Source organism: Oryctolagus cuniculus, chromosome 6 (assembly GCF_964237555.1).
Source record: "Oryctolagus cuniculus chromosome 6, mOryCun1.1, whole genome shotgun sequence".
Classification (NCBI taxonomy): domain Eukaryota; kingdom Metazoa; phylum Chordata; class Mammalia; order Lagomorpha; family Leporidae; genus Oryctolagus; species Oryctolagus cuniculus.
The window spans coordinates 11,658,453-11,673,485 of NC_091437.1; the positions used below are offsets into that span (position 1 = coordinate 11,658,453).

Sequence of the window (15,033 nt, forward strand, 5' to 3'; positions counted from 1 at the left end):
ACACTGTAGACAAAAAAATAATTTTTGAGATGGCAGCATGAAAACAGAGGGGTGGGTTGACTTTGAGTTTGTATGCCTGGAACAAGTGACTTCATATTAATATTGTGAAGATGGGAAAATATTAGTCCCTACAAACAAGAGCATTCAATTTTGTTCAAAACTTATAAGGAAAAGAACTGACAGTATACACTGAGTTTCAAATTAGATCTGTTAACTTTTGTTGGGGGACATGGAAAGAATTCTTAAAAAGATGAAAGGAACTTGACCTGATCTTGAAAAGAAGTGCCCAAGAAAACAGATGTGGCAGGGCAAGCATACAACACAAGCATTTTTTTAGTCTGAGCTAAAAAAATGGAGGAAAGCAATGCTGATGCATGCAACTGGCTTTGAAATGGAGGCGCTGGAGAGAAAGAGGGGTGGTCAAAAGGTTGCAAAGCTTCTAAGAGCCACTGGCGGCACAGGTGTTGCAGCACAGATGGTAAAGCTGCCCCCTGCAATGCCAGCATCCCACATGGGTGCCAGTGCAAGAACCAGCAGCTCCACTTCTGATCCAGCTCCCTGCTAACAGCCTGGGAAAAGCAATGACAGACAGCACACATGCTTGGGGCCCTGCTACCCACCTGGGAGACCTGCAAGAAATTCGTGGCTCCTGGCTTCAGCCTGGCCCAGACTCAGCCACTGTGGTCATCTGAGGAGTAAACTAGGGGGTGGACGATCTCTCGCTCCGTCTCTCCCCTCATCTCTGTAACTCTTTCAAACAAATAAAAAATCTTTAAAAGACAAAAAAGAGCAGAACCACTGGCAATTTTCTAAAGAGTTTTTACTTATTCTAAGGGAGGGAAAGAGAGAGGGAGAAGGAGAGCGGGGAAGAGAGAGAGAGAGAGAGGCCTTTCATTCACTGAATGACCTACTCGTTCACACCTCAGATGCTCACAAAAGCAGGGCTGGTCCAGGTGAACCGCAGGAGCCTAGAACTCCATCCTGATCCCCCACGTGCGTGGCAGGAAGCCATGTACCTGGGACATCATTTGACAGCCCCCAGGCACAACAGCAGGAAGCTGTATCAGAACCGTGGGGGTGGCCCCATCCCAGCAACTCCAACATGGATGCAGCAATCTCAAGCGTCCCTAACTCCGTGCACCACCACGTCTACCCTGACAAACTCTGTATTCATGTTTTCTGGAGCTTAAGGGACCACAGTGATAGCTTCCTCCTGCGTCAGATCTTTCTCCCTTCAAGCTCTCCACTAACGGTCACCGACATTCTATACTGTGTCCGACTATGCAGAACTCCTACTACGCACCTGAAGTGAACCGGTTCCTACACTCTAGGAGCTCAGCTTTAACGAGGGGCGGCACACAAACGCGATGATTACAATTCACTGTATCATCCAGCGATGGCAAAGAGGGAAAAGAAGGGCAAGAATGTGGCAGTTAGTCCACCTGTGCTCAAAGCACGCGCCGAGCCACAGTTGTCAAAGCACACACACACCTGAGCTGCTCTACGCGGAGTCAGGAGTTGGCGTATTGTGAGCTGGCAACACGGCCTGGCTGGGGCTGGGTTCTGAATCTGAATTTTCTGCGTGAAGGGGGACAAGGGGGCCACGCGAGCTCTGCCGCCCACAGCGCCCCCCGGCCCGTGGCGTCTGGCTCGCATCCCCCCCACACCAGCTTGGGCTGCCCCGCGGCGGTCTCGCGGCACTCGGAGGGTCTGCATCAAGCCCCCGTATCCCTGTACTCCAGCGGCCAGCACATTAAATAGCAGATAAAAACGCTGCGAGTTGGGGTCCGCGCGGCGAGGGAGGGTTAAGCCACCACCTGTGGTGCCGGCAGCCCACGTGCCCAGTGCTGGAGTCCCGCCCGGCTCCCTGCTAATGGGCCTGGGAAAGCGGGAGCACACGACCGCACGCGGGAAACGCTGCAGCAGCTCCTGGCTCCTGGCTCCAGCCTGGCCCAGCTCCGGCCCTTGCAGCCATTTGGGGCGTGAAGCAGTAGATGGAAGATTTCTCTCTCTTTCCCTCCCTCCCGCTCTCTAATTATGCCTTTCAAATCAATCAATCTTTTTTTAAAAAAGGAAAAAGATAATCTACAAGATTCCACACACATCCAGCCGCCAGCTCCCGCTGGTTTCCGGGAACGGCTAACGCAGCGCGTCGGGCTCGGCGCCGGAAGTTGTTCCCTCTCAGGTCCGTTCTTGCTCCTCCCACAGCCGCGTGCCTTTCATCCGGGCTTCAGCGCGCGCAGAGCACGAGCGAGTTTTGGGCCAAAGAGGCCGCCGTTGGGGGGCGTGGCGACGCAGGCGCAGTTTTGCGAACGGCCCTCGCATGCTGGCGGCCGCCGGTCCTCTTCCTGGGGCTACCATGGCTCAGCCGGGAGCTCTGAACCTGAATAACGAGGTAAGCGACCGTGTCTTAAATCCCGCGGGGTTCCTCGGCCCTAGCCACGCGCGGTCTGGAGGTGGGCCGGGGGGGGGGGGTGGAGATGGAGGCTGGAGGCGTTTTTCGGGGGCCCCGAGGGGTCCCGGAACTGCACGGTGTCCAGGTGACTAACCCCGGCGATAGGTCTGTCTCGTGGGCTTCTGTCCGCGGGACTTGGAGCAGATGACGGACTGCCCCGCGCCTGCGGTGCCCTCTGCGCAGCAGAGCTTGCGAGGTGGCCGTGAAGGCTGAGGTGTGCCGAATGCACGGTGCGCGCCGCCCGCCGCTCTGCTGTCGGAGGGAAGGGGCTCGGGGCGCGCGTCGTGGGCGAGACGTCTACACTCGCTGCTTCGTCTGTTCCCGCGGCGATGTCGCGTCTGGGCCGCGTTCACAGCAGCGCTCCGGAAAAGAGCTGTGTGTACCTGCTCTCCCTCCCCGGCTGCCCTCTCTCTGTGTCCCTCGCTTGGGCAGCGCGCACCTGTGATGCAGAATAGGGCTTGAGGTGCGCCCCCCTGTCCCCCCAAAGCCTAGCCGTGCAGAGGAGGCTCGGCGACGGTAGTCCTCGGTCTCGCAGCCCGAGGCAGGTAGGGACCAGTGCAGGCGGGAGGGGTGGGTAGTGGGGGCTTGGGCACGGGCGGGTCCTGCGTAACAGAGTGGCGAGAGGAAGCGCAGTGCTGCGCTGCCCGACTGCGGGTCAAGGAATTGACTCCAGTGCGGAGCAGAGACCAGGCTGTACCGAGGCGAAGTCAGGGCGCTCAGTGCCGATTGCTAAGCATGGGTTAACCCCTTCTTTGTTTTTGCCAGGAACTATCGGGTGCACTGTTCTCCGTTAATATTGCCTATGAGGTGAAAAGGATCTTAAATCTGATTTTGTTGGTAATTCACAGGAAATGCTACGGAGTTCCCCTGCCCAATGTTAAAATAACTGTGGCGGTGTTCACGGCCGGGAATCGGCCACGGGAAGCTTTTCTCTTTTTGCACTTAGGTCATTCCCAGGCCTCGTGAAGAGCAGCTAGGCTGCCTCGTGGGACGCCTGTATCCCGGGTCAGTGCCTGCCTGCTGCGCTCTGCTCACGCACACTCTGAGCGGCAGGAGGCGGTGGCTCGAGTATTTGTGTCCCTGCCACATATGTGGGCGACCTGGGTGGAAGTACAGCCTGTTGAGAGCTTTTGGGGACTGAACCAGTAGATGGAAGATGTCTGTCTCTCTGACCATCTGCGTTTTAAGGAAAATGAAAATTTAAAAAATTGACCTACAAGAAGCCTTTGCTAAACCACCTTAGTGTGCGTAATGTGAGTGTCTTTGTGCAGTCAGAGTGTTTTCTACTCTGAAAACTTGTATTTACCTGTTTCTGGCTCCCTGTGTTTCTATTTCCTGTAACATACACATCCTATAAACGTTTGCTGGGTAGTTGAAGTTATCACATCCCCATTGAAGTAGGATATATTCTAATATAGAGGAAATAAAATAGAAAAAAATGTAGAGGTTATGTGGGGTTTATAATTTAAAATTAACAAGGAAAAATCTACGAAGAGAAAAGCATGTAAGTTATCTACATTCAAAATTGGAAAAATACCAAAGAGAATGGAAGCAACCAGGAATAAAAAGTGCATGAACATTACAGGTAAAAAACTGATGTCATTACTAGAAAGTAGCTAATGGAAATTAGCAGAAACTGGGCAGAAGAAATGCATTGACTTCTCCAAAGTGGAAATGAAGCTGAAAGGGGTCGTTTGTATATTTCCACTACTTCTCTCCTTGCTGCCCCTCCCGACTTCTCTCTCACCAGAACTGCTGTGATGCCCTGCCGACCACTTTACACTGACTCCTCAGACTTCAGGCTGATCCCCAAAGCACTGCTGGGGCGCTCTCTTCTAAACCTGAGTCTGACCGGGTCGCCTCTGTTAAAGCCCGTGTGCTGACTTCTGTTGCGTGTGGTGTAGCCGGTCCACAGGCGCGCTCTCTGACCCCTTCTGCGCTTCCACTCTGCCTCCAGTCATAGCTCCCACAGATCCTGTCACCTGCTGCTCCTTGGGTCTTGAACTCCTTTTCCTCTCTTTGGTCTGTTTGTCATGAGGTTTGAGAAACAATTCTTCGCTTTCGACTGTTGTTTTCAAATGTTGTTGCACCATTTAATTCTTTTCAGCACTTGTGGTAGTGATCTGTGTGTGCAGGTGTCTGAGTGAGTTCTTAACTCCAGCTCCTGACAGAATTCCGCTCACATTATATCCCGAATATTTATGTGTTGAATGAATAACAAGACGCATCATCTTTATATTCTTCAAATCTTAAATTAGTTCTGAAGTGGGATTCCAGGATATATTTCAAAGTTTCTGTTACTGCCAGAATTGTGGGTAAATTTATTTTATGTGTTTGTCTCTGGGAAAGAGAATCCATGGGCTCCATCAGATTCATAGAGGGTTTATATCTATATCTCTAGTATTATCTTAGGGATATCAGGATTCAGAACTGTGGTTTACTTTTTAGAAATCTGTGCTTCATTATCCTTAATTAAGACTTTTTTTTTTTTCTTTTTTTTGACAGGCAGAGTGGATAGTGAGACAGAGAGAAAGGTCTTCCTTTGCCATTGGTTCACCCCCCAATGGCTGCTCTGGCCGGTGCGCTGCGGCCGGCGCACCGCGCTGATCCGATGGCAGGAGCCAGGTGCTTCTCCTGGTCTCCCATGCAGGTGCAGGGCCCAAGTACCTGGGCCATCCTCCACTGCACTCCCGGGCCACAGCAGAGAGCTGGCCTGGAAGAGGGGCAACCGGGACAGAATCTGGCAACCCGACCGGGACTAGAACCCGGTGTGCCGGCGCCGCAAGGCGGAAGATTAGCCTAGTGAGCCGCGGCGCCGGCCTTAATTAAGACTTTTAAAAATATTGGGCTACTTTTTGGTAGTTAAATTACAAAACATTTAACTTCCCAGAATATCTTTTCTGAAAATAAAAGCCTGCCTGCAGTGACACCCATTCATTATTTTATGTTGACTTTCAATGTTTTTTGTCCTTAATAATCATATTATACAAAACTTCCCAAGGATGAGGCCTGGCTGATATATAAAATTATTCTTGCTTCAGGTGTCTGAAAACACATTTATTCTTGTTAAGTAAAACTTCCCCTTTTAGGGCCAGCACTGTGGCGTAGAAGGTTAAATCTCCAGCTGCAGTGACAGCATCCCACATGGGTGCTGGTTGGAGTCCTGAGTGCTGCACTTTTTATCCAGCTCCCGCTGATGTGCCTGGGAAAGCAGTGAAAGATGACCCAAGCCGGGCTCCTGCACTCACCTGGGAGACCTGGAAGAAGCTACTGGCTCCTGGCTCCAGCACTAGCCATTGCAGTCATTTTGGGAGTGAACCAGAGGATGGAAGATCGATCTCTCTCTCTGTCTCTCTCTTTCTCCCTCCCTCTCTCCTTCCCCCCCTCCCTCCTTCTCTCCCCTTCTCTCTCTGTATCTCTGTATTTCATATTCATAAATAAATCTTTTTTAAAAAGTTTCCCTTTCGACTTCACCTTATGGTTATTTATCAAATGTTTTATCTTCCTCCGTACCCAAGTGAATCTTGAAAGGAGTAAGTGTTTTACTACAGCATCTTCCCTCACCCCTAGCACAGTACCTTGCCTACAGATACAAAGTCAATATATACTTGGAAATGAATGCATCAGCTGATGTTCAAATTATATCCTACATGTTTACTTTTTTACTCCTTTTCCATTAGAACTGGAAAAGCAAGGAAGCATAGTTGAAACCACAGTGCCATTGCATTTAGGAATAAACAATTTGCAAACCTGGATCTGGACTGGCCGTAGCCATCTGTTTCTTTGCACAGCAATGATATGTAAAATCAGGATTAGGAAGCAAAGTAATCTGATGACATACTTTAATTCCATAGTCAAGCCAAAGGCCTTTGTATAAGAGTGATATGGTTTGATTCTTTGATAGTAAGTTAGCCATAAGCTTCTTAGAAAATTGCTTTCAAGCCTGTGCCGCGGCTCACTAGGCTAATCCTCCGCCTTGCGGCGCCATCACACCGGGTCCTAGTCCCGGTCGGGGTGCCGGATTCTGTCCCGGTTGGCCCTCTTCCAGGTCAGTTCTCTGCTGTGGCCAGGGAGTGCAGTGGAGGATGGCCCAGGTCCTTGGGCCCTGCACCCCATGGGAGACCAGGACAAGTACCCGGCTCCTAGCTTCGGATCAGCGTGGTGCACCGGCCGCAGCGCACCGGCCACGGCAGCCATTGGAGGGTGAACCAACGGCAAAGGAAGACCTATTTCTCTGTCTCTCGCTCTCACTATCCACTCTGCTTGTCAAAAAAAAAAAAAAAAAAAAAAAATTGCTTTCAGGGCAGGCTATTGGTGTAGTGCTTGAGCCACTGTTCAAGATGCCTGCATCCCGTATTGGAATGCCTGCTGTGAGTCCTGGCTCCTCTTGTGATCCAGCTTCCTGCTAACGTGCACCTTGGGAGACAGCAGGTGATGTTTCAAGTACATGGCTCTCTGCTACCCACATGGAGACCTGAATTGAGTTCCAGGTTCCTGTGCCCTGACTGTTGCCAGCTGTGCCGGCCTGCGGCACAGTGAACTGGGTTTTCCTGAAACAGAGAGTGGGAATGCAGGGACAAGGACGCAAAGAATGGAGCCAAGACAAGTCCTGATCAAGGCTCCTTTATTCAACAAATCCAGTAGTATTTAAACATGACCAGTTGTTTACAATAAGGAGCACAAAAGATTTACATATCAAAAAGGCTCTTAAGTTTACAATAAAACACTTAGGTGATAAATGCAGGTTTCAGGTGTGACTGATTATCTATATTATCTCTTGTGAGAGGTTTAGGTTCTTCCTACCTCTTCCTGGAATCTCCCTAGCTTGATTGTCTGTGCTGGGGAAGTCTCCATTCATATGTTTAAGTGTAAACAAAGGGAGTGACTACCTGTGGCTGCCCACAGCCAGCATTGGCTGGGGAGTGAACCAGCAGATAGAAGATTTCTCTTTCTGACTCTTGGCCTTTCAGATAAAGTGAAAGGAAAATTTTTAAAATAATTTCTTGGTGTTTCTTTAAGATAGTGCCGTAGTCTGCCCTCCACTTATCCGTGGTTTTGCTTTCTGTGTTTTTAGTTCCCTACAGTTAACTACACTATAAAAGTATTAAGTGGAAAATTGCAGAAATTAGCAGTTCATAACTTTACAGTTGTACACTGTTCTGAGTAGGTTGTCAAAATCTTGCACCGTGTTGCCCAGGACCACTTATCCATGCTGTGTATACTACCTACTCCACAATCAGTTAGCAGCTGTTCTGGATAACAGATTGACTCTTGTGGCATCATATTGCATTCTAGGAACACTTATTTTTCATATTAATTGCCCTTAAAGCTACACTTTTGTCAGAATACATCATTGTATATATTCTTTTTTATTTATTATTTTAATTGATATTTTACTGTGTTTAATTTATAAATTGAACTTTTTCATATATATGTATGTACATGTACCTGAAAAAAACCACTTGTGTACGTAGGAATCAGTACTATCCACAGTTTCAGGCATTCACTAGGATTCTTAGAACATATCCCTTATGTACAAATGGAATGACAATCGAGATAGAAATTAAAATGCAAGAAAAAATTATTTTTCCCAATACTGTAAATGAGAAGGATGTCAAGGACATATGTCTAATTATTTGCATATGCTTATGAAGTTAGGAAACTCCAGTGTCATAATTGGGTACATAGTACTTTTAAAACATAATTTCATGTACCTAAAAGTCAGAGAAACAGAAGTATCTTCTACACGCTGGTTCACTCCCTAGATGCTTACAACAGCCAAGTCTGAGCCAGGCTGAAGCTTAGAACTCAGAACTGCATCAGGGCTCCTGCCTGGATGACTGGTCCGATCCCTTAGGCCATCATCTGCTACCTCCCAGCATGCATTAGCAGGAAGCTGGATCAGAACTGGAGCAGCTGGAACTCAGGCAGTGCAGTATGGGATGCAAGCATCCCATGTGGCAGCTTAACTTGGTGCAGCACAGTGCCCACCCCTTCCTAGTATTTTATGAAACAGTAAATCAGGGTCTGTCCACAAAAGAACCAGTTTGGTTGTTGAACTGTTCTGGGAAGTTTGGCTAGGTGGCAGCATCTGCTCAGTAATGGTTAAGTTGTATATAATCATGAAGCATTCTAGACTTTTTAAATTGTGACTGATCAGAAATAAAATGTTTAATAAGTTACCATTCACATGGCCAAGTTTGATTCTTTGCAAAGCCATCGTTAATTTGTGAATTATGAAATATTTCAAACATTAACAAATGTTCTTGTAATACACTTCCTATATTTAGTGAATGTGATTTTTTTTAAAAGATTTATTTTTATTCATTTGAAAGGCAGAGTTAACAGACAGAGGTAGAGACAGAGACAGAGACACAGGTTGGGGGGAGAGAGAGAGAGAGATCGATCCTCCACCCTTGGACTCACTCCACAGATGGCTGCAATGACCTGGGCTGGGCCATGCTGAAGCCAGGAGCCAGGAGCTTCCTCCAGGACTCCCACATGGATGCAGGGCCCAAGCACCCAGGCCATCATCTGTTGCTCTCCCATGTGCGCCAGCAGGATGTGGGCACCGTGGACGAGGGCCCTAACTCACTGGGCCACAGCGCTGGCCCCAGCAAATGTGTTTTGCCATTTGTAATGTTTACTCCCATCCACCTTTAAGTCCACTGTTATGCTGGTGTGTATATTTTTATCTGTACTCATGTTTTATAATTATAACATTAATGTATATGTATCCAATGTATATAATATTATGTTGTACATTGTTAATCTTTGCATATGTTCTGTCATATGTATCATTCTGTGAGTTAATTTTTTTCTCCAAATATTTTCAAGGTATATATGTAATTATGTATACAGATATATATGTGTATACATGTATATATAGTACACATATAATGTTTTGTCTCTTACACAACATTTCGTATGAATGCTGCAATGAATAATCTTGTGCATGCCCTGTATTGTTGGAGGTATGTCTTCTGGGTAAATTCCTAGGAGTTTTGTTAGACTTTGCTAAATTTTTCTCCAAAAGGAGCATATTAATTTGCCATTTCTATCAGCAATGTATAAATGAGTGCTGATTTCCTCTCAGCTTCTGAGCAGAATATGTTGTCATTTTTTTGTATGTGTATTTGCCAGTGAGATAGATGAATAATTATTCTAACACAGAGATAAACTGAGATTTTGCTTAGAACAACAAGTGTTGGTTACATACTAATTCAAATACATGACCAAGTCAGTGTTTTTATAGACAGTTGCTTTTTTTTTTAAGGTTTACTTTTATGTATTTGAAAATCAAAGTTATAGAGAGACAGAGAGAGAAATATTGATTGCATCTGCTGGTTCACTCCCCAAATGGCCACAATAGCCAAACCTGGGCCAGACCAAACCCTTAAGCCAAGAGCTTCTTCCAGGTCTCCCACATGAGTGCAGAGGCCCAGGGAACTGGATCGGAAGTGGAGAATCCAGGACTCAAACCGGTGCCCATATGGGATGCCAGCATCACAGGTGGTGCCCTTACCCGCTATGCCACAACACAGGCCCCAGCAGTTGCTGTGTGAGTGGCAAGCAAATAACTAGCCAAGAGTCAAGTCAAAGTAGCATGTAATTTTGTTAGTGGTTGACTGCTGTCCGCTACTACCTTTGTGTATCTCACACTTGCTATCATTATTACCTCACAAGTATAACTCAGTCTCTCAGAAACACATTCACGTTAAGCATAACTTGAGGCGTCGAAAGTAAGAACGCTAATTATTTAGAAATATATAATGTAGGAAGTAATGCTCACATTGTAAAACCTTATTTTCCTGTCTGCTCATCATATTGGATGCTTGGAATATGGAACTCCAAAGGAGTTCTAGTTGCATGATCCAGTGCTGGGCTGTGCTGCACCTATCCCTGTGATTCATGATCATATTTTTATATTGTTTATCCAAGAGGTGATCCAGGTTGCCTTATTGACTCCGTTCAGATTTTCCAGAATTATTTGAGGACTTCTGTATGCCTATATTCTAGGTGACACCTAATTGTCAGCATTTATGAGAAGCTGCTTTAAATAGTGTAGGGGTCTGGCACTGTGGTACAGCAGGTTAAGCTGCCGCCTGCAGCGCTAACATCCCATATGAGCACCAGTTTGATTCCCAGCTGCTCTACTTCTGATTTAGCTCCCTGCTGATGTACCTCGGGATGCAGCAGAAGGTGGCCCAAGTCTCTGGGCCTCTGCCATCCACCTGGAAGACCCAGAAGAAGCTCCTGGCTTTACCCACTATGCCACAGTACCAGTCCCATAAACTAAACTTTTAATTCCAGTTTCCATGAATTTTTTGAAATACCCTCATATATCCTCTTTGTATAAGTCAGTAATTCTTCTACTTCAGCTCTTACAAATGATCTTAATCCCATTCTTGTGCTGTTTGGATTTATCATTCTTGGTAGTGAAGAACCTGCAGATATTTCCTTCAATTTCTGTATTCAAACTCTTTCCTGCTACTTCCCTTTCTTTTTGTTTCTTGTCTGCCTGTGGGGAGCAATTTGGACTAGACTAAGTTACTGGAATTAAGACTTATTCTATGCATCTGCTCTCCCACAATATGGCGCTGGGAGAGAAGAAAACAGCTTCTACACAGCTGCCTCCAGTTCAGCCAATAAACTGTAGGACTTGCTCCTGATTGGAGGAGAGCAGCGTACTCGGCGTGTGGGCAGCCGAGTTGGGATTGGCAGAGGAGGACTATAAAGGAGGAGAGAGACGGCATGCACTAGGAACATCTAAGGGGAACATCTAAGGGGAACATCTAAGGGGAGCGCCTGTGCAGCCCCCGAGAGAGCCGGCTGGCGGTGTGCCGCTCCCCTGCGGAAGTGGGGAATGTGGCAGGGGGAACTGCCCTTCCACGGAGGTGGAAGGGTCGGTAGCCAACCCGGGAAGAACCAGCAACAAACCCGGGGAGGGCCGAGCAGACAGAACAGCGCAGGGTCCTGTGTCGTTCCTCCACGAAGAGGGGGAGCGACATAATGGTGCCGTGACTCGGATATGAAGCCTAGGCAGGGCTTAGTGTTGCTCCTCCACGAAGAGGGGGAGCGACATAATGGTGCCGTGACTCGGATAGGAAACCTAGGACGGATAGGAAACTTAGGAGGGAAGAAACGGGAAGAAATGGGAAAATATCGGAGAGAGAGACTAGCAAACAGCCTAGGGAAAAGCCGGACGAAAAAGGTGCCGGAAGAAGCTATTGAAAGCCTAGGCATAGACTCAGATACGGACTACAGGAGAAAGCTGGGAGAAATCTCTAAGGTCGAAAGCGAAAGTGAAAGCTAGAACAAACAGACTCAGATGCGGACTGTGGGGAGAAGCCAGGAGAAATGAGGGAGGAATATTGTTGGAGGAAAGCTTGGGGAAACATACCGGGTAGAGAAAAATGTTAGGGAAATTGAAGCCGCGGGGGGCAGGCCGAGGCGGAGACGAAAGCCACTTTGGGATTCTCAAGTTAGCCCGGGAATAGGGGGCAAAAAGTTGAAACCAGAAGCAGAAACGTAAGCCAGATTGGGATCCGTCTGATTAGCCCGGGGAGCAAAGGACGGGAAGCCAAATCGTGGGGCGGAGACGTGAGCTGGGTTGAATTCGCCAGGCTAGCTCGGGGAACTTGGATTGAATGCTAGTGGCGGAGACGTGAGCTACGCTGTGTGACTCGTGGAGGCTGCCGCGCGCAGAGAGAGCGTGCGGGGCACAAGTAGATAGGGAACGCTGGGCTAAGTGCGAGACCGCGGAGTGTGCGCGCAAAGCCGAGCCGCGCAGATGAGAGAGGCGCGGGCTGAAGCGGCTCAGAGCCGGAAAGCCGCCGAGAGGCAGCCTCGGGGCGGGCGCCGGGAAGCCGCGGGGATAAGAGAAACAGAAGTTTAGAAGTAAAATGAGAGAAATAGGAATGTTGGCAGACAGAAGTAAAATGGGAGAAATAGGAATGCCCGGAGATAGAGAAGTAGAGAAATAGAAAGGCCTCCCCACAATACTGCAATGAGAAGGCTTGGATTCGGTCTGCCTGATTAGTGAGGCGATGAGCACCTGCGGGCGGCTAGCAGCTTATGCGCCGCAGGTCACCGAAGACAGGCACGAATTAACATCAATAAGGCCTCCCCACAACACTGCAATGAGAAGGCTTGGATTCGGTCTGCCTGATTAGTGAGGCGATGAGCACCTGCGGGCGGCTAGCAGCTTATGCGCCGCAGGTCACCGAAGACAGGCACGAATTAACATCAATAAGGCCTCCCCACAACACAGCAATGAGAGAGCTTGGATTCGGTCTGCCTGATTAGTAAGGCGGTAAGCACCAGCAGGCAGCTCGACCAGAGTATGAGCTGCAGGTCACCGAAGATAGGCACAAACCAACACTAATAAGTCTCCCCCACAATACGGCAATGAGAAGGCTTGGATTCGGTTTGCCTGATTGATAGGACTTGTAAGAACCTGAGGCAACTCTAGCAAGCAGAGCAGAGTGTGTGCCGCGGGACACCGAAGACAGGCGCGTATCAACGCCAAAAAATAAAAAGAAAGGGGGATCTGTGGGGAGCAATTTGGACTAGACTAAGTTACTGGAATTAAGACTTATTCTATGCATCTGCTCTCCCACAATATGGCGCTGGGAGAGAAGAAAACAGCTTCTACACAGCTGCCTCCAGTTCAGCCAATAAACTGTAGGACTTGCTCCTGATTGGAGGAGAGCAGCGTACTCGGCGTGTGGGCAGCCGAGTTGGGATTGGCAGAGGAGGACTATAAAGGAGGAGAGAGACGGCATGCACTAGGAACATCTAAGGGGAACATCTAAGGGGAGCGCCTGTGCAGCCCCCGAGAGAGCCGGCTGGCGGTGTGCCGCTCCCCTGCGGAAGTGGGGAATGTGGCAGGGGGAACTGCCCTTCCACGGAGGTGGAAGGGTCGGTAGCCAACCCGGGAAGAACCAGCAACAAACCCGGGGAGGGCCGAGCAGACAGAAGAACAGCGCAGGGTCCTGTGTCGTTCCTCGACGAAGAGGGGGAGCGACATAATGGTGCCGTGACTCGGATATGAAGCCTAGGCAGGGCTTAGTGTTGCTCCTCCACGAAGAGGGGGAGCGACATCTGCCAGCATATTTCATTTCCTTTATTATGCCTCTGTTTCCTCCTTTTTCAATTTAGCCTCTTTACTTTCTGCTCAAACAGCATCATCCCCCTTTAACACTTCTAGCAGTGAAAATTCTGCTTGCTTTAGGATGGAGAATTTACCAAAATGTATTGCCTTTAAGCACTGCAGTGCGTTTCTAACAGTATTGGTTGTTTTAGGCCTATTTGTTGACTTCTGGCTTGTCTGTCAACCATCTTCATAGTTCTGGGTGGAAAATGAATTGACAACCTTTTAAATTCTAGCTAAAAGGCTACTGGTCATCAGCTTTACGAAAACAAAACTGAAAGTTTGGCATACTTACCTGTAAGAAAATTAAAATTTTAATGTCATTCTTACAGGATGTGAATATACTTTTCTTTATACATTGAACTTTTCAATTTTAAAACTGCCTGGACATAAATATTGAGAAAGTTAATGTTAGAAAAGTATATTTTGATATTGGCATAAGTCTCAGTGTATGAGGCATTCTTTTTGCTTTTGGAATTTCGTTATCCAGTAATGACAAACATAAGACTTCTTACGTTGGAACTTTAAAATTGGAGACTAACTTTCCCATGATTGGAATGTAACCAAAGTCCAACTTTGTCCACTGTAATTTATTAGTTCATTTTGGTTAACAATGGTTAGTATATGATATGTTGCCACCTCCTACACCTGCAAAATTCAGCAGTTAGAAACATTTGCTAAAATATCTTGAAGTATAATATAGCACTTGCTATTAGTTTATGACTGATTTTTAAAAACTATAACAAAAGCCTATTATAGTTCTGCTTATAAATTGTAGCAGTTTTGTTCACTTAACCCTTGTTAAATGGCTTTTCACTTATGGAAAGTATTTTTTTTTCTAAATGGGTCTAACTTTAAAATAAATTCCAAAATTCCTAATGTGTCTAGTGGGAAAGAACCTGATTAACTCTGCATCTTTTAATACAGTATCCATTTAAAGTGGGGAATGAATAAGTCAGTATTGCTTGATGATATTTCTAGTCATTTATTTAACAAGTATTTACTGAACACGTAACTGTCTGCTATGTAGTATCTTAGGTTTTGAAATGCATTGTGAAGTAAAGCCAGATACTTGACCCTCATGGAATTTGCCTACTGACAAGACAAAGTAGGTATAATCATGGTAACAATAAAATTAAAACTCAGTAAATCCTAGAGGCACTGGGGTAGTCATAAGTGCTTATGGTAAGAATTTTTTTTTAAGATTTATTTATTTGTAGAGGAGAGTGATGGGGGTGGGGGCGGGCAACAAGAAAAAGGGAGAGATTTTTGGTTCACTCCACAATGGCTGTAAATGCCAGGGTTGGTCCAAGCTAAAAAAGATCCCGGAGTTCCATGTGAGTCTTCCACTTGGGTGGCAGGGACCCATGTACTTGCTTTCCCAGGCACATTAGCAGGGACCTAGATCTGAAAAGGAGCAGCC

The 15,033-nt window shown here is 47.2% G+C and overlaps 1 protein-coding gene and 1 long non-coding RNA gene across 2 annotated transcripts in view; one reads left to right on the forward strand and one right to left on the reverse strand.

Annotated features, from left to right (window-relative positions):
* Nucleotides 1-2,083, reverse strand: part of LOC103347854 (arginyl-tRNA--protein transferase 1) — a 323,705-nt gene extending 321,622 nt beyond the window's left edge. Inside the window, exon 1 of the long non-coding RNA XR_011389658.1 lies at nt 1,304-2,083. This is a non-coding gene — a long non-coding RNA (arginyl-tRNA--protein transferase 1). The remainder of the gene's footprint in view (nt 1-1,303) is intronic.
* Nucleotides 2,084-2,242: 159 nt separating this feature from the next.
* SRFBP1 (serum response factor binding protein 1) overlaps nt 2,243-15,033 on the forward strand; it is a 68,485-nt gene continuing 55,694 nt past the window's right edge. Inside the window, exon 1 of the mRNA XM_008254947.4 lies at nt 2,243-2,395. Coding sequence (XP_008253169.2) covers nt 2,324-2,395 — 72 coding nt within the window. The 5' untranslated portion in view covers nt 2,243-2,323. The remainder of the gene's footprint in view (nt 2,396-15,033) is intronic.